At 33.3% G+C, this 19,094-nt stretch overlaps 1 protein-coding gene across 1 annotated transcript in view; it reads right to left on the reverse strand.

Moving 5' to 3' along the window:
* The window catches only part of HSD17B4 (hydroxysteroid 17-beta dehydrogenase 4), a 148,059-nt gene that overhangs the window by 65,393 nt on the left and 63,572 nt on the right, over positions 1-19,094 (reverse strand). The window contains exons 12-14 of the mRNA XM_074281524.1: positions 12,118-12,221; positions 9,493-9,729; positions 3,162-3,213 (exon numbers count right to left, since the gene is read on the reverse strand). Coding sequence (XP_074137625.1) covers positions 3,162-3,213; positions 9,493-9,729; positions 12,118-12,221 — 393 coding nt within the window. The remainder of the gene's footprint in view (positions 1-3,161; positions 3,214-9,492; positions 9,730-12,117; positions 12,222-19,094) is intronic.

Consider the following 19,094-nt stretch of genomic DNA (forward strand, 5'->3'; position numbering starts at 1 on the left):
CTGTGCCCATTAAATTATTAAAGATGACAAAAAAGAAAATGTAAATCATAGAAGTGGTAATTAAAAAAAAAAAATAACATAAAACATAAAACAGTCCAACAATTTTGGAAACCAACCTGAACTATACCCACAAGTCATTTAACTATGTACATTTTTTTACCCAGAGATACTGCCACTAAGTTCATACTATAAAGCAGTCAAAGAAAGAAGGAAAAGACTCTATATATGTAAAAGTATTCATAGCATCACTCTGTTCTAGCAAAAATTGAGAAAAAAAGAGGATATTTATCAACTGAGAAATGGCTGAACATTTTTTTAAATGTTTCAACAAGGATTTATTCAAAAAGAACCTCAGGATTTTTCTTTCTTTATATAGTACAAGTTATTCATTGATCAAACACTTGAGAGCCACAGCCAAATGAGCACATCACAGACAACACTTCAGACTCTGGCTCTATGTTCTTTTAATACCTTCCCCTTTATTTCCTACCCTTTTCCTCTGTGTTCACTACTCAGTAGTTTTGCTTTTTTTTTTTTTTAAATGTTCTTCTGTAGGCTTTTTTCCCCTCCTTATTTATAATATGTTTAATTCCTTCTCTCAGAAGATATCACATGAATCTATGTCTTCCAATTCCAATTCATGCCTTTTGAATCCATTTCCATTCCTATGGTATAAGAATGTATTGGAGTATTACTGCATTATAAGAAAATGAAAAGATTGGCTCAAATACACATTAACTAATATATTTCCATCATTTTTTGTATAGGTGGGATACTGTGGGCATGGAGCACTATACATAATCTTGTCTGGTTTCTTGGGACAGAGGCATATATTGGGAAATAAAAGTAGAAACTGCTGGTAGCAGGATAGATAGAACACTAGACTAGCATCACAAAAATCAGAGTTTAAATTTAGCTTCATATACTTGATGGTTGCATGACCCTGAGCAAACCACTTGATCTGCTTGACTCAGTTTCCTCAACTGTTAAAACCTACCTTACAAGGTTGATGCGAGGATCAAATAAAATAATCTTTGTAAAGCACTTAGTAAAGTGATGGGCACATAGTAAGCACTATATAAATATTTATTCCTTTCCCTTCCTACCTTTTCACCTTCTCCCACCTTTATGTAGAAATTTTTTAAAAAATCAATAACTTTAAAAAATTTTGCTGAATACATGACCCAAACTCTCAGTCTTTCAGTTTATATTTGTCATCACTCAGTACAATTAGAATCTAAATCCACAAAAAATAATAATTAATACTGTAAAATTAACAAAGATTTTTTAAAAAATTTTTTGATTTTGATAAGGTTAGAGCCATATCTTTCTACATTTCTGTATCTCTCCACAGTCTAGCATACTACCTTAAACATAATAAATGTTTAATGAAAGAAAGAACTGACAAAAGAGGGAAACATTGAACTAGAACTTAAAGGGACTTGTAGAGCAAATCTAGTCCAACCTCTGATTTTACAAATGAAGAAACTTAGAAAAATTAACTGATTTTCCCAGTGTATATTAGGCAATAAGTACTGGCAGTGGAACTGGAATTCAGTTTCTACCAAACCTCACAGCTGAAAAGTGAAGATGAAATAAGAAGGTAGTTTCTGTATGCTGATATACATATACATATGCTGATAGCATATACAAAATGGTAACCAAGGAGATTATGATGGCTAAGGGCTAAAGTGACCTAGGTGCAGGCAAGGACTAGCCTGATGATATACCTAGTAGATTAAGGAAAGCTGTAAGAACTGTTTTTCTGTCCCTTCCCTATCCCTTGCTTAGTCTAAAGAATGGAAAGAAAAAAAAAGAATGAGAATTATAGCTACGGCCAAAGAAAAAGGACAATGGGACTTAAGATACAAACTCAGTAATGAATTTCTCTTGTATGTAACTAACTTCTACTGAGAGAAAGTAGTAATTTAATGTATAAAGATGATTGTATAATATGCATCTCAGGATAATAACTGAATAACATTTGTGGAAAACTAAGCAAAGAAGTATAGCATACTATATTAGAAGCTGGGCTTGGAGTCTGGAAGACTTAGATTCAATTCCTACTTCTGACATATTTACATGAGCCTAAACAAGTCACTTAACCTTGAAGTTTACTGGGAAATTCTCTAAAATAACTGGTTGCAAAAAAAAGTGCCATTCTACATTGGCAAAGGTGGTTTCTGAGCAGAGGCAATTTAACAACTATGAAATCATTAGTATAGTTCAAAAAAGGAGAAGAGAGGTATCCTTGTCATGAGGATCAGAAGAGAGTGAAATGTGAATTAGTGATTGTAATACCTTGTGTTTAGGAACTAAGAAGGGGGAGGGAAGGACAGAGGAGTAATTTGAACATTTACAGCAAGCCCATTCCTCATAACTTTTAATTATAGTTACATAAGCTTAATAAAGTATTAAGGATACAACAGAGATAGGGTCAAGGGAAAACCAAAGAATCAATGAGAAAAACAATAAAAAGAATAGCATGAGAGTGGGGAGAATCTTGACATTTGTCAACCTCTACATCATACAAACAATGTAAAATGACAAATAATTTCAAAATATGAAATGCAGGCCAACTATTTTACCTTAAATTTAAATGATCTGGAATTGTGTAATAATCTAATATTAACAGAGAGAAATAGTATAATAAAAGAAGTATGAAAAGAGTAACTTTACTGAACCAGTAAACTATCCCTGAAGGAGAAAAAAATATATAGATATTTCCTAATAAGAAAAAGAAAAATACATTCAAAGAAATTTTGTGCTTTGCTGCTTTTAGAACACCATTGGATTTGATGTCAAAGGCTCAGGATGTGAACCCTGTCTTTGCCCTTTATTATCTGTGTGACCATAAGCTAGTCACTTCACTTATCTGACCTTCATCTGAAATGAGGTATGGGTAGAAAGGAGGCAGGGGAAAAGAAATTTAGATAACCTCTAAAGGTATCATCACGTGAGATAATTACTAAGAAAAGAATTATTATTTACATTAAAGGAATTGTTCCTAAGTTTACATGATCATTTAACCCCACTAACATACCACATTATAAAAACAGAACATCTATACATTATGATGGCCAATGAAGCATAAAACACTAATCATAGAATCACTGAGTATTTAAATTTTGATTATGAAACATAAAGCATCAAGAACTAACCTGTTCTCGGAAGTGGTTTATACAATTCCAAATACTGCTCACCATGAAGTATCTGTATTGGGATAAAAACAACTTTATTAAGAAGTCTTTATTTCAACCAGACCACAGGAGAACCATATTAGTGAACTGTTCCACTAATACTAAGGGAAATGCAAAAAACAATCCCAAAGTTCCACACAAACTGGTAAAATGAAAAATAACAAGAAGGAAAAGTGTTGAATGGATTATGGAAAGACAGACAGATAAATTTACTCCTCATAGAATCAGGGACTAGTTCACATTGTTAGAAAAAAAGCAATCTGAAAATAGGCTAAAACAAAAAGGATGACTAAAATGTTCATACATATATCCCAAATAACTCAAAGATAATAAATGATTCTCCATACACCAAAACATCCATCTCAACTGTAACGGGGGGAGGGGAGGGAGGGAGAAGGCTGAAAACAAAAAAGATACATATATGTGGCTACATGAATATAATGGAATATTTCTGCCCTGTAAAAAATAATGAATATGAAGAATTTCATGAAAAGATTTACAGGCACTAACATAGAGTAAGCAGAACCTTAAAAACAATATGCATGATGTCTCAACGCAAAAAGAACAACAAAAATAAACAGAATGCTGTACAATGATGGTCATTAGAACAATGCTGACACTTGAGAAGAGTTAAAAAATATATGCCTCTCTTCTCTTTGCAGAGGACTATAGAAATGAATACATACACTGTCAGACAGTTGGAATACAGATTGATTCTGCTGACCTTTTTTTTTTCTTTTTCTTTTTCTTTTTAAATCTTTTACTCACTAAAAGAGGACCGGAATTTGCTCAGAAATGAAGCCAATGTAAAAGCAAAGGATATCAAGAAAAATAAGATTTAAAAAAAAATTTAAACAATCTTTTTGTTCATCACTGGGTCAGGTTACTCTAATTCCAGGGAATACATAACCCTTATATCTAGCTATGTCTAATCACCAGGGTTGCCATTTTATCCAAGAATTCTAAGTTCACAGATGAATTTTTGTTTCCTTATTGAGAAGAATACTGAAAATACTCCTAGTTTGGAAGTCAAATAAACTGATTTTTTAATCCCCTAACAATGTAACTGAGGCAAGTAATACCAACTATCTTTCTGAACCTGTTTCCTCACTTATGAAAAAGGAATACTGCTGTTGTCACAATCTTGAGGATCAAATGAGCTCAAATAGCATTGTAAAGGATACAATAGGAAAACTGAACATCTTGCCTAACCTAACTCCCACTTTGGGTTATATAGATCATAATACTATTAGGACATGAGTTTAACCTGAAATCCTTGGTCTAATCTGAATGAAAACATTTACTAGTTTTTAATTATCTATTCCACAACAATGTCCTAAAACAAAATCTTTAAAAATCATTCTTATGACTTGAGCAATTTCTAAAGAGGCTCAGTCAGCCAAGGAAGGACTTAAGTGATAATGATAATAATCATATTCTAAGAAGAGGAAGAAGGCTTTTATTAATTCAGATTAAAATTGCTTCTGTTAAGAAGTAGTTTCTGTATATACTAAAGAGATTTTAAGGGAGAGAAAGGGACTCACATGTACAAAAATGTTTGTGGCAGCCTTTTTGAGTGGAAACTAAGTGGATGCCCATCAGTTGGAGAATGGCTAAATAAGTTATGGAATATGAATGTTATGGAATATTATTGTTCTGTAAAAAACAATAAGCGGATGATTTCAGAGAGACCTGTAAAGATTTACATGAATTGATGCTGAATTAAATGAGCAGAACCAAGAGATCATTATACACAGCAACAACAATACTATATGATGATCAATTCTGATAGGCATTGCTCTCGTCAACAATGAGACGATTCAGATCAGTTCCAAGTGTTCAGTGATGAAGAGAGCCATCTACACCCACAGAGAAGACCGTGGGAACTGAGTGTGGGCCAAAACATAGCACTTTTCCTCTTTTTGTTGTTGTTTGATTGCATTTTATTTTCTTTTCTCATTTTTTTCCAGTTTGATTTGATTTTTCTCTTGCAGCAAGAGAACTGTATAAATATGTATGCATATATTGAATTTAACATATATTTTTACCATGTTTAACATATGTTGGACTATTTGCCATCTAGGGGTGGGGGTAGGGAAAATTGGAACACAAGGTATCATCCATGCATATGTTTTGAAAAATAAAAAGCTTTAATAAAAAAAAAAAAAAAGTAGCTTCTGGAGGCAGTTAGGTGGTATAGTGGATAGTGTACCAGCCCTGAAGTCAGGAGGACCTGATTTCAAATCTGCATAAGAAATCAATATATATTAAAATACAATGGGTTTTTTTTTTTTGGGGGGGGGGTTGTTTGTTTTTTTTTTAATTTAGAGACCACATGTTGAGAACTTCCAATTTAAAGTCTAGGCACCAAAAAGGTTTTCTAATCCTTTGGTTTTAGGCAAGAATCACCCCAAATCTAATGCAATTTACCCCAAACTAAAGCTTAAAATTTAGAAATCACACCCAGCAAGAACAAACTGTCTGCAAATGAATGGAAACAACTAGTTGTTTATACATCAGGCTACATATATGATAGTACTATCTCTAGTTCTTATTTAAAAGAAAAAGTCTTAGCTGGGATCAAGGCAAGATAAGAAGTAGTGTATTTTTAGGCAAACGATTCCTATAATCAACTAAAATCCACAAAGCTAAGACTTCATGCTTGATAACAATCAGAGTTACCATCCTCAATGTACTTCTACAGTTCTTTCTCTGTAGGACTTAAACATACTACCTGCCACACTATGGCCACCCAAATGTTCATTTGGTTATCTAGGAACATTTTTAAGGTACCATGCAATTTCGGTACTTACATGGGATGGTAATTTATCTGTGAGCAGAAGTTTTATATCCTCTTTAAACTGCCTATATTTATTGCACCCAAGAACTCTCAAATATTATTTGAATTGAAAGATATAACCTCATATTATAATACAAGAATATACTTACAGTTGAAGCTATAGCAAGATTCCACTGGCTATAGAGTAAATTGTGTGATTCTGCAAAACATGCTAATGTGTTACTTAAATTTACATTTCAGACTAAAATATAATCTTAAATATCTGAATCTTATTATACATGTGAAACTATAAATCTAAATCTAAACCATCTAAAACTATACCATTTAAATTATTTTAAATTTTAAAACTAGAAAACAAAATTGCCTTTACAATTGAATACAGTGTGTACTACTTTTTCAAAAGATAGAATGAGCCCTAAAAGTTATATTAAGAAACGAGACATGACTTTGTCTTATCAATCATTAGATTGGTGCTACATAAACCCAGGATTTAGAGTTATAGGAGATCTTAAAGATTGTCAAGTCTAACCTCATTTTACAGAGGAGAAAACTGAGGTCTAGAAAGTAAATGATGAAGGATTGCAATTCAAAACTAGGGTCTTCCTGCCTCCCAAGTCCAAAATCCTATACCCAACTGTCTGTCAAAAGCTTATTCATATCTCATCATCTCTCACTTTTTTAACAACCTCTGAATTGATTTTCCTTTCAATTTCTCTTCCAAGTTACTAAAATAAGTATGGCCATCTTACTCTCCTGGTCAAAAGTTTTCAGTGGTTTCTAAATATCTCTAAAATGCAAATTCTTCAGCCTGACATTTTATGACCCCTATAATCTGATCCTCAATCTGACTTTAAAATCCCCTTCAAAAACTATGATCCAGGGACAGCTAACTGGCGTAGTAAATAGAGCACCTGCCCTGAAGACAGGAGAACCTGAGTTCAAATATGATCTCAGACACTTAACTCTTCCTAGCTGTGTGACCCTGAGCAAGTAACTTAATTCCAATTACCTCAGAAAAAAAAACAAAAACAAAAACAAAAACTATGATCCAATCAAGAGACATCTACATCTGTTTCCTAACTCAGTATCTCTCATGCCTAGAATGTGTTCCTGCATCTTCATCTCTCAGAATCTTTGTCTTCCCTCAAACCGTAAATCAGATGCCACATCCTCCAAGAAGTCTTGGCTGAGTCACCACTGTTATTAGTGCTTTATTCTTCTCCAACTTTCTTTGTTTTTTGAGGTTAAACACGTGCAATTCTTGCAAATATATTTCTATATTTGCCATGCTGTGCAAGAAAATCATAAGGGGAAAAAATACAAGAAAAAAAACAAAAACAAAAATAAGCAAATAGTAACAACAAAAATTTTTTGGTTCTCTCTCTGGATGCAGATAGCATTTTCTATTCCAAGTCTATTGGACGTGCCTTGAATCACCTCATTTTTTAAAAGAATCAAGTCCATCACAACTGATCATCACACAATCTTGTCTAACTTTCTTTACATTGCTATAGTTATGCACAGTTCTTCTAAACTTCAAAATAAGCTTCTTATTCCTGTCTTGGTGTCCATAGAGTCTAATATGTAATAGGTATAATGTCTATTGAATTGGAATTCATTTTTTAATCACATTCAGAGCCTTTTATATCTAAGTACATGCTCACGTTTATAAAGGTTGACATTCATTGACTCAGATAAATCTCTGGGTTTTTGTGTGATTTTTTTTCTTAGATTTTAAAAATAATGATTAAGTCAGCAAAAACTAAAAGTAGTATTTAGTATATGGTAAAGAAAAAAAAATAGTTCCAGTGAAAGGATTCAGGGTACCCCAGCTCTGCTATTCTCACACCTAAAACACCCATTCCCCACATTTTCCAAATGGGAAACTGCTATCTCTACACAGAAAAAAAATAGAATGCGAAAATATAGCAGGTTCTTCATGTGCTCATCATACCAAGATAACAGAGCACTGCCAGATATGGCTTTGATTCTATTGTACCTTTGTGTTTACAGCAGTGAAAAAGATATGGTTATATGGGGGGAAAGAGGAACTAAAAGGGAGGAAAGTTGATTTTGTTGTTGTTTTTAACTATAGATTAATATGTAGTGCCCTTATAATTGGCAACCTTTTTATTTTAACCTCCCTTTCTCCTCAACCCCCACGCCAAAAAAACCAATCTGTAGGACAATTTCCAGTATTCTATAGTGCAAAAAGTACCTGGGGTTCAAGCTTTAAAATATCACCTGCATATTTTATAATATTTTCACATATGTCATCTCATTAGATCCTATAATCATTTGAAGCAAGCAAAACAGACATTGTTAGTTGGCCTTTATTAGAAGTATCATCTTGAACAAGTCACTTAAGTCTCTTTAAGCTTCAATTTCCCCATCTCTAAAATATGGCTAATAATATTTGAGCCTCCTATCTCACAGGGTGTTGTGGTAAGCAAAGCTCCATTAAATTAGTCTTAAACTATTAGTCAACTAGTTGAAATTATTGCTTCTTTTGAATTAGAAATTTGGGCTCTGAAAATACTTTAGTCCAAGTTAAAAGCATTTAAACATATGAAACAAAATAATTTGAACCAATAGAAAAAAGGCCAGATTTAAAAGGAGAAAATCTAGGTTTGCATGTTGGCTCTGCTACTTACTATCCATATGATCTTGGACAAGTCATTTAACCTCTTTGGACCTTCAGGCCTCATCTTTAACAAGACAGGGTCAGCCTAGGAGTCCCTTCCATTCTAAATCCATGACACTATAACCTTATAAACAATAAATTAGAATACCTCATTTGTACAAATCAAGACTATTCCCAGGTTAAGCTAATCATACAATAGTTCTGATGCATCATCGTGGTGCCATGTATTAAGTAGTGAATTTGTAGCCAAATTACCATTAATTCCTTAATCTTTCTTGACCTTAGTTTCTTCTTTGTAAAATAATTCTGTAAAGTTAGATTAACTTTAAAGTTCCTTCTAACTTAAAAAAAAAAAAGAACTGATTGTCCCATTTCCTCGTCATTCAAGTTGAATAAATCTTTTTTTTTAAGTTGATCTTATTTAAAAAACAGTATTCATTTTCTAAATGATCATATAGATTTTACTCTAGAAAATACCATTAAAAGCAATGTTGAAAGGCAGTCTAGTAGAATGGGTGGAGCTGGCCTAGAACAGGGTCACTTGGGTGCAATTTCCAGCTCTGATGGCTCAATGACCCTTAACTTCTTTGTGTTCTTGGCCACTCTAATACTGCAAAGAAGTTACTGATCTGCATTGATAAATAATGTCCTCGTCAAGAGTATCTTAAAGCAATTAAATCACAGGTCCAGGTAACTTTCCCCATTCTAAATAGTATGAAAAGACTATCCAAATTTTTATATCTGAAATACTACAAGGTACTTTGAAAAAAACAAAATATGAAAGAAAATAAGGTATTATTCTCACCCATAAAGGAAAAATGTCAATAAATGTTTCTTAAAATACATACCCTTGCAAAGTCTATATTAAGTCCTGGGACATCTGAGAGTCCTCCTTCCATCATACATTTCTGAGCTGGGATGACGCCAAAGGTAGGTAAGCAGGAGAAATCTGAGCTTCCTTCATAAACAAATTTTAAGTTTTCTGGATTCTTAACTGATGCACCCACTCCAAGGGCATACATAATAGCTTCAAGTTCAGTATAAGAAAAGGTCCGCTGAGGCAGCTTATAGCCAATCGCTCTAGTCTGTGAATAAATTTTGGTTTCTTTTATTATATACTTTTAAAAGTTACTATTAAAATAATAAACTTATTATTTTGCCTTATAAGTATACAAATTTTGCTTTAGAAAAAAAATGACAAGATGGAAATCCCATCTTAATTTATTTGAAGGAGTGTTTGATAGCTTTGTAACATTTGACTTTTTGTTCAAAGTAGGTTCTTTTGCTATCGGGTACATGAGCATGTACCCACCCATGCTTCTGTGAAGCATATATGAGTGAGAGAGAGAGAGAAAGAGAGAGGAGAGAGAGAGAGAGATGGAGATGGAAAGGAAGGAAAGTGCTTTTTATATATGAACAGATGTCTTTTTGTTTGTTCTTTGTTCCTAGTCACAAAAAGATCAAGCTCAGAATTCATCTGATTTTCATTTTTTTCTCCTAACTTGGCTGACTATTATTCTCTCTAGTCTAGATCACAGCAGCCCATAAATACAATAGTATGACCAACTATGGAACTATTTAGAATATAATAACAATGCTTATTAAAGCAAGATTAAATCTAGTTATAATGTCTATGCAATATTGTTGAGGATGGGAAGAGGGACCCCAAAATTTTGGGGTCCCAGATTAGTGTTGTGAGGTATCTCAAAAGAATTTGCAGGCATGAACTCATCTCCTAATTAAGGGGCAAAATTTATTGAAAGTAATGGTACGCCATTACTTAGTGGACTGAATTATAAGGGAATTCAGTAGAGAAACAGAAGCAAGAAGATATACTTAAACAGTTTTCAATCATAGATATGTTAATTCTACGGCTCACAGGTAGGAAGGAGAGGTCTCCAAAAGGAGTGGTTCTCAGCTGATCAGATTATTACTGACAAGATTACCAGTCTGCTATGAAGTGAGGAATGGTCTTATTCACTATTGTCCCAGAAATTTGATCTGTGGGAGTTTCCTGAGGCTAGAAGCTATTTGACTAAGTTGTGGTTAAAATCAGAGCTCCCCAAGATCAGAGGACCACAAAATCATATTACATCAGTATTTCCTTGAAAATACTGATAAGAGTGAGAAGTTGGTAGCCATGCTATAAATCTTCAGATTATTTAACAATGAAAGTTTTCCAAAATAAGATATAAATATGCCTTCTAAAATAAAAAAGGAACAGGACAAATAAATAGTTTTTAAAAGAAAGTAAAACATTTCTAATATACTATGTTAAGAAGCCAATATCTCAAACAATTATTATACAGAATTCTTAATGGATACTGTGCACACATTTAATGTGTCAAAGAACAAAAAATAAAAGTGTCATTCTTTGTTTCTGATTATCTTACTTAGAATTTTATTAACAGAGTATGTCCCTCATTAAGGGATAGTCATTTTTTCTTATAACAATTCACATCCAATTTTAAAAACACCTTTCCTGAAAAGGAAATATTTGCAAGTGTCTATATTAAAAACTGAAGTTGGCCAACACTACACATTTTAACATACATGATGAAATTACTTTGCATGGAAGGAAGGATAAGTGTATGAGTTATAGACTCTAGGGCAAGTCACTATGCACTTGCCTCTTTGGAAAAGGTAGGTCAAAGTACCAGAGCCCACACAATGAACCTTATTCATTGTACTGCAAGAATGGCCCTGCAACAGATCAATCCCAAGGAATTATTTTCACCATTCAGGATTGGATTAGAGATAAATGCCCGGAAAAATTACCAGTAACCACTACCACCCTCTTCCCACCCCATCCCTATTAATCCCACCAACCCACCCCTACCTCTCAGCTACCTAGCTAGAGTACCCCAATTTCACCATCTAGAAAAGATAAGATAAGCAATAAAGAAGAAGAAAAGATTATCAGTCAAAAGATCCACTTTGAGATTTATATTTTATAACTGTATAAATATATATACATATATTGGATTTAACATGTATTTCAACATATTTAACATGTATTGGACTACCAGCCAGCTAGGGGAGGGGGTGGGGAGAAGGAGGGAAAATCTGGAACAAAAGGCTTTGCAAGAGTCAAGTTGGAAAAATTACCCATATATATGGCTTTGTAAATAAATAAATACATAAATTTTTTTTTAAAAAATTGACATCTTAAAGTGAAAAGCAAGGAGAAAATAAAAGAAAAAAAAAGATAAAGAAGACTTGTTATACTGCCTTTTAAATATTAGAGCCCATTTTCACAGTATTAGTGTCCCTTTTGTGAATTTGATGAATATCAACTGTATCTACATTCTAACATAACAAAATCAAAGGTGAATGATCCTTAGTTAAATTATTCATGTACCTGGCTTCTTTAAACTATTACAAATAACTGAAATCTGACAAGTTCTACCAAAAAAAAAAAAAAAATGGCACGACAGAAGACAGTTTGCTTTGGTATTATTCCCTCTACTTACAAAATCAGATGTGGTTGCTGATGCAGCATGACTTGTATGATTCATGGAAATCTCTCCCTGAGAATCTATTTTACTTAGGACTTCAATCACACCTGCTGTTGATTCTAAAATAAACAAAAATTAAGAACAATATTTAACATCTGTAAAAATATTTCTGAAGTCAGAGAAAAACCTACAATAAATTCCGGTCATTAATAAAATAATTTATGAGTTTTCAGCTCAAATTTGAGAAGGCTGCACACAGTTTTAAATTTAGCAAATTATTACCAAAATAATTTGACCTCATGTTATTGACCTATTGAGTGGATTGTTTGATATTATACAGTGTAAAGCAATGACACATCACCTACATTTCCCTCTTTTCAAATAATTGACAGAAGTCACCTTATTTTGTAGATGGAAAAGCAAGAAAAAGTGATTGCCACTGCTCAGTATAAGAATCTTCTCTTACCAATTGACTTCTCTTCATTGATGGGGAGGAAAAAAATCTCCCTTTCTACTATATACATCCTAATCAACTTCAACTAGAATTGGAAATAATCTTTGCAAACTAGAGGAAAACAGCCCATACCACGATGTCCCCAGCCCTCACAAACAAAAAGTGCTGGGATAAAATGGAAGAGCTAAGTGATGCACCGCATTAGAAGCTATCGTTATTCCTTATCCCTATTCCTATTATTGTAACTCAGAGATCAATAGAACTGTGTTCTACTGAATCAATACTGCATCCTTTAGGAGCATCTTACTGCTAAGCAAATTTCTTTCTGTTAAATATTAAATGGTCTATGAGTATCCTGTTTCATTCCAATTCCAATAATGATTGGCCTGAGTCAGTCCTAGTCAAGAAAACCTACAATATGTTCCTTCTTCCCTCTGCCATAAAGAATAATTTTTTTAAAACTTCACTCAAATTACTTTCTACACAAAGCCTTTCCTGATCCCTCCCTAAGAACGTCATGTTTTATATTTATTTTGCATATATTTATGTATTACAGTTCTCTCTCCAAGTAGAATCTCAACTCCTTAAGAGTAGAGACTTTCATTTTTTGTTTCTATATTCTGAGAGCCTATATTGTGGGACACCTAGTAATAAATTGTTGTCAATTGACTAACTGTATGTTCTAAGAAGGCAGGAGAGAGAAAATCCTGAGGCACTACCCAAAAGAGCTTTTGTATAGCTTTTCTAGGGGGATGGTTTTTCCTTTCTAAATCTCTATTCAATTTCAATACAACTCACGGAAGAGAAACACAAAAAACAACCAAAAGCTTATAGTCACACCTAACCTTTATCAAGAGGACAGAGCACATACCCTGACAAAAGAGATCAGAGTACATGATCAGCCTCATGGGAAGTACCTAACAGATATTACTATGTCCTTATAATTATTCTCATGCTCATTTCATAGTATTTATGATCCCTTAATCTTTCAGTTGTTTCTGACACTACTAACCACAGTCTATTACTAGATTGGGAAGAACTGTAATACTGGGTCATTTCTCAGTAACTAAATGTGGAAGCCCTCTTGCTCTGAAATCTACTGCCAAGTATGAAAAGAATACTCATTCTCCTCTAATATACTAATGTGAAGAAAATTCTACTGTTACAGTCCTTTGCTACCTCACAATAACACAGTAGGGAACAGGAAAGTAGCCAAAGCCTGCCACATATGGAGGAGAAACCTACCCCACCCTACTGGTTATGCTTTAACCAATAAGCACCTGAAGTAGGAAGGATCTCAGGTAATACTAAGTCCTATACCAGCATCCACTGCTCCATTCTACACTGGATCTAAGAGTATAGAACACATCAATAAACTCCAAATTTAGTCACTGAGAAATGACCGAAGACTAAAATTACTCCCACTTTAGATAGACTCAGATAAATAACATTTGGAGATCAACTAACTAGAACCTGGAGACTCTACCTACTCTGTATTGCTTCACTAAGAAAAGCCACATCACACAGACACCAGGCTTCTTACCCCCAAGACCAAGCCCAAAAAGCAATCAAGTTCACATTTCTTGGGTAGGATGTCTTAATGATAAAAAATAAAAATAGCTCATATTTACATACTGTCAAAGGAGAATTTAAATCCAAGCCTTCCTGAATCCAAAAGTACAGCATTGTACATATTATACCACAATGCCTCTTACCCCTATTGGGTGAACATCACTTCCCCCTAATGCAAATGAAGCAAAGGAACTAGGCCTTGCTTTTAGTTTCTCCCTTTTCTAATCCATTCTTCACACAGCTTCCAGAATAATGGAGTTTCCTACTCAAAAACCTTCAAGGGCTCTCTACCTCTAGGATAAAAAGAACTCTGTAGTTCATATACAAAAAAAAGCCTGTAATTTAAAGCCATCCATAGGATTTTTACTTTATTCAACTAATGTTTGGTCTGACAAAATTTGAATGTCCCAATAAATTTGGCCATACAGTTAATCTCACAGCAAATAGTATACCACTTACTTCAAAAAATTGGCCATCTTGAAGTATGTGCATCTACTTAAAAAATGTATCAAAAATAAATACTTAAAAATAAATAAATACAAACAATAAGAACAATAAAAAAATACCAAAATCTTCCTAGGAAAAATAATCAGTTTTCTGTTGATCCTTAATTTAAAATAAACACATTCTATAATTAACCAAATTTTATAAAATTCATTCATACACAAACACACACATTATCCAGTCCTTAACTGCCTCACTCCCTTATATTCTATATAAGTGGTGTCAAACTCAAATAAAAACCAGACCACTAAATCAAAGGTGCCATATGTATGGCCTATAGACTACAATAAGGCCCAAACCAGATTAAAATGTAATTGACATTTAACAAAACAAATAATAAAATGTAGATAATGTTAATATAGGGTTTTCTAAATTAATATGTACCCATAAGGATTGGTATGCAAGGTTTAGTGGCATCCTCCCTCTTTCTAGTTCAGTCTGACAGCACTATGCTAAACCATGTATAAGGATCCCATAGATAGATAGATAGATAGATAGATAGATAGATAGATAGATAGATAGATAGATAGATATTGATATAGATATAGATAATATGGGCCACATATTGACCGGAAAATCACATATCAACATTACCTTTTTGTATATTTTTATTTATTTTATTAAATATATTTCTCAATTACATTTAAGCTGGTATGGGCCACAGTTGGGAATAGTATAGGCATGCATATTTGACATCCCTGTTCTATTATGACTTTGCTGCTTCTGATAACATCATGAATTTTCTCATAAAGTGGGAGCATTTTAGATTGAATTTTAATAAACAACACAGGTTTGTTGTTGGGATCTTCACTTTCAAGAACCATCACTATCAGTGAGCATCACTACCTATTTTATTCCTCTCATGCCAGATGTTGGGACACTATCTGGTGCTTTGATCTTTTGTCACCACTGGAACTTCCAAATACCGAGTGCAGATCCTTGAAAGATTCAGTCAACCTAATGACTATAGCTATCATATTCTTACAATCTAAAATCACATAATCTGGCCAAAGTGTCTCTTCCAGATCTGAAACTATTAAAGTCATTAGAACTATACTGGTCTGTATTGGTATTCTAACTGCTTTTAGCAATTGAGTTAAAACAGCACTAGACCTTTGGATCACAGTGTTACTCAAATGTAAGGAAGCACTTCGTTTTTTGCCTTCCACTAGCATCTGTACCTTATTTCCTGAGCCAGATCTTCTTGCATCATTTAAAAATGCATACTCCAACAAGGCTCTATAAATAAAATGTTGGTCAACAAACAGGATGAAGGATCCATGATTTGTATTTTTTTTTAATTTAAGTTTGAGGCTGAAGCAATGGAAATGACTGAAAATACTTTGTCTGGAAATAATAAATGTTGAGGGGATATGGGAAAATTGGGATACTAATGCACTGTTGATGGAGTTGTGAACTGATGCCACCATTCTGAAGAACAATTTGGCACAATGCCAAAGAACTATAAAACTGTGACCCTCTAAAACTGCTACTAAATCTGTGTCACAAAGACTTTAAAAGAGGAAGAGAGGAAAGGAAAGACCTATTTGTACAAAAATATTTATACTTTATTATATTATTATATTATTTATCTTTTTATAGGGGCAAAGAATTGAAAATTGGGGGGGTGTCCATCAATTAGACATTACAATTATTATATGACTGTAATGGAATATTACTGTGCCATAAGAAATAATGAGCATATAGATTCAAAAAAAACTGGAAATTACAATGCAAAGTAAGGTGAGCAGCACAATGAGAACATTGAATGCAGCAATGTGATGACCCAAGACAACTGCAAAAGCCTAATGATGAATAATACTATTCACCTCCAAAGAAATACTACTATTCATTTTCTATATTTTTCTTTTATTTTTTTTTACTTTCGGGTCTATACCTTCTTTTACAACATGACTAAAATGGTTATAAGTTTTGCATGATTTAACATGTATAATAATGTATCAAACTGCTTATTATCTTAGGGAGAAAGGAGGTTAAGGAGAAAGAAAATTTGGAACTATTTTTTTAAATGAATGTTAAAAATTGTCTTTACATGGAACTAAGGAAAATTGAAAAAAAAAAAGAATATACCTTGTCCCAGTATAGTATGTTTATTACAGCAAATGCTTGTAAAATTGATGTAAGAATCTGCTTTAGAAGACTTCAGTTCTTTGAGGAGTCACTAAGCAGTCACTGAACCAGACAGCCAAAATCCTGTTGGATATTTTCTAATTAATCTTTATTTAAATGGGCAGCCAAAAGAAACTAACATCCTTACATACTAGATAAAAATTGCACCTTCATTCCCCAACTCCCCATTAAAAAAAAAATTCAAGTATTCAGTAAAGTCCTATAATTATAGATTGTGCCTAATTCTATGTCTAACCATGTCACAAAAGAAATGGTAAGAGAACCTACCATGTTTTTTGAGATTAGTAACCTAATCCCACGAACCAATTGTCCAAAGTTCACCATTCTTCCTAGTCACTCTGTCCTTAATGTAATATTTTGTTTTTGGATCTTAAATCAAACTAAGAGTATTCTCTTTTCCCTGAATTCTCTATATGCTTATGGAAAAGAGGTGTCTTAAAATTTGAGAGGCAATTTTCTGTACTAACATTCTTATAAGATCATAGTAAATGCATGGTTATGGGAGCTAATTAAATGTGGCTAATAATCATTGGAGGGAAAAGCACACTCATGGGAGTCCATGAAATGGAAAAACTACTCCCCAAACACCAAGGATTTCCTAAAAACTGAAGAGAAAAGTAGAAGCTAGACTCTTAAATCAGACTGCCACTGTAAGCATGAGTTTGGATGGAGGAGCCCTAGAGTCGGTACTACATAATTTCAAAGTTAAGTTGTTTTGTCTTGTTTTTAATGGACTTAAGGGGCAACCTTACCTAATTTCCATAGAAACATCAATATCTGAGGTAAAGCCATCATTACCCTGGCTAGAAGACACTGTTCAGATACAGTCTTTGAATATAAAAAAATCCCTGATATATAAATTGGCTTATTTTGGTGCCAACCAAATGGTATTAAGTGGCATACAGTTACTAAATGCTTTTTCTCACATTCAAATAGATGTCTCTATATATACTCCTCTCTTGTCTTGCAGTGATGTGCTACGATAGAAAATTGTGTTCACTACAGCTATAAATCCTTCTGGTACTTGCAGTTGCATCCAGATTTTACCTAATGATATGGATCTTCAGGTGGATGACAAGTTTTTATTATATTTAGTATATTTATTATATTTAGTATAAATTTTTAAATATTACTAAGGTATCTCTTGAGGACATAATTATATCTTTGGAAAATATTAGAATTACAGTTTAAAAAATATAGATGTTCCCTTATACAGTCTTTTTCTACACATTGCTATCAAACTGGTTACTAATTTTGTTTCCCAGTCTGGGGACACCTCAATTCACAAAGATCAACCTCAGTTTTTAGAATGGGGAGTTAGTGGTGCATGTCTAGTGGATAGAATACTGAGTCTAGAGTCAGAAAGGTGAGTGTGGACTCTAAGCAAGTCATTTAACCCTGTTTGCCTCAATTTCCTCACTGGTAAAATGAGCTGGAGAACAAAATGGTAAACCACTCTAGTAACTGAAAAAGGGACTGAACAACATGTCTAGAATGTATTGCTTCCTCACCTTTGCTTTTCAAAATTATTATCTTCCTTTAAGGCAAAGCTTAGCTGAAATCTAATCCATGTAGACTTCCCTGATCCTCTCTCACTCCCCTCCCATCTGAAAGTTCTTGCTACTCTAATATTCCAAGATCATTTTGTCTGAATCTCTCCCCTGATCCCATCGTATTCTCCACCTCAAATCAACAGAAAGTAAACTCCTTGAGAGGTGAGATTGTTTAATTTGTGTATATTTATACACGTAACACACACACACACACACACACACACACACACACACACACACACACACACCACCCCTGTAACACTTTGCCCATAGAAGATACTTAATAAATATCTGTTAAATAGATTTTTATTATATAATTGTTTTGTACTAAATTATACTTTCTTTTTTCAAAGTGAACACATAAGAACTAATATTTATTTTTCATCCTTATTTGAACCCTCTTAGTTTTGGAAATTATTATTTCCACAAGTAAACATCATTGTATTCACTCAAAAGAGTTTTATAAGTCCTTGAAGCATCCCTTAACAAGTGCAGTAAATATGGAACAACTAATTTGGAAATCTTAACATAACTATACATGTATAAAACATATCACATTGTTTGCTCCCTTGTAGAGAGGTGAGGGAAGGGAGGGAAGAAGAAAAATTTGGAGCTCAAAATCTCACAAATATCAATGTAGAAAACTATCTTTTCATGAAATTAGAAAAAATGCTATTAAGTGTTTTTTTAAAGTACAAAAATTAACAAAAATAAATGAAAAAGGATATTAGGACTTGGCATTCTATCCTACTTGTTCA

This window comes from Sminthopsis crassicaudata, chromosome 1 (genome assembly GCF_048593235.1).
Source record: "Sminthopsis crassicaudata isolate SCR6 chromosome 1, ASM4859323v1, whole genome shotgun sequence".
Classification (NCBI taxonomy): Eukaryota; Metazoa; Chordata; class Mammalia; order Dasyuromorphia; family Dasyuridae; genus Sminthopsis; species Sminthopsis crassicaudata.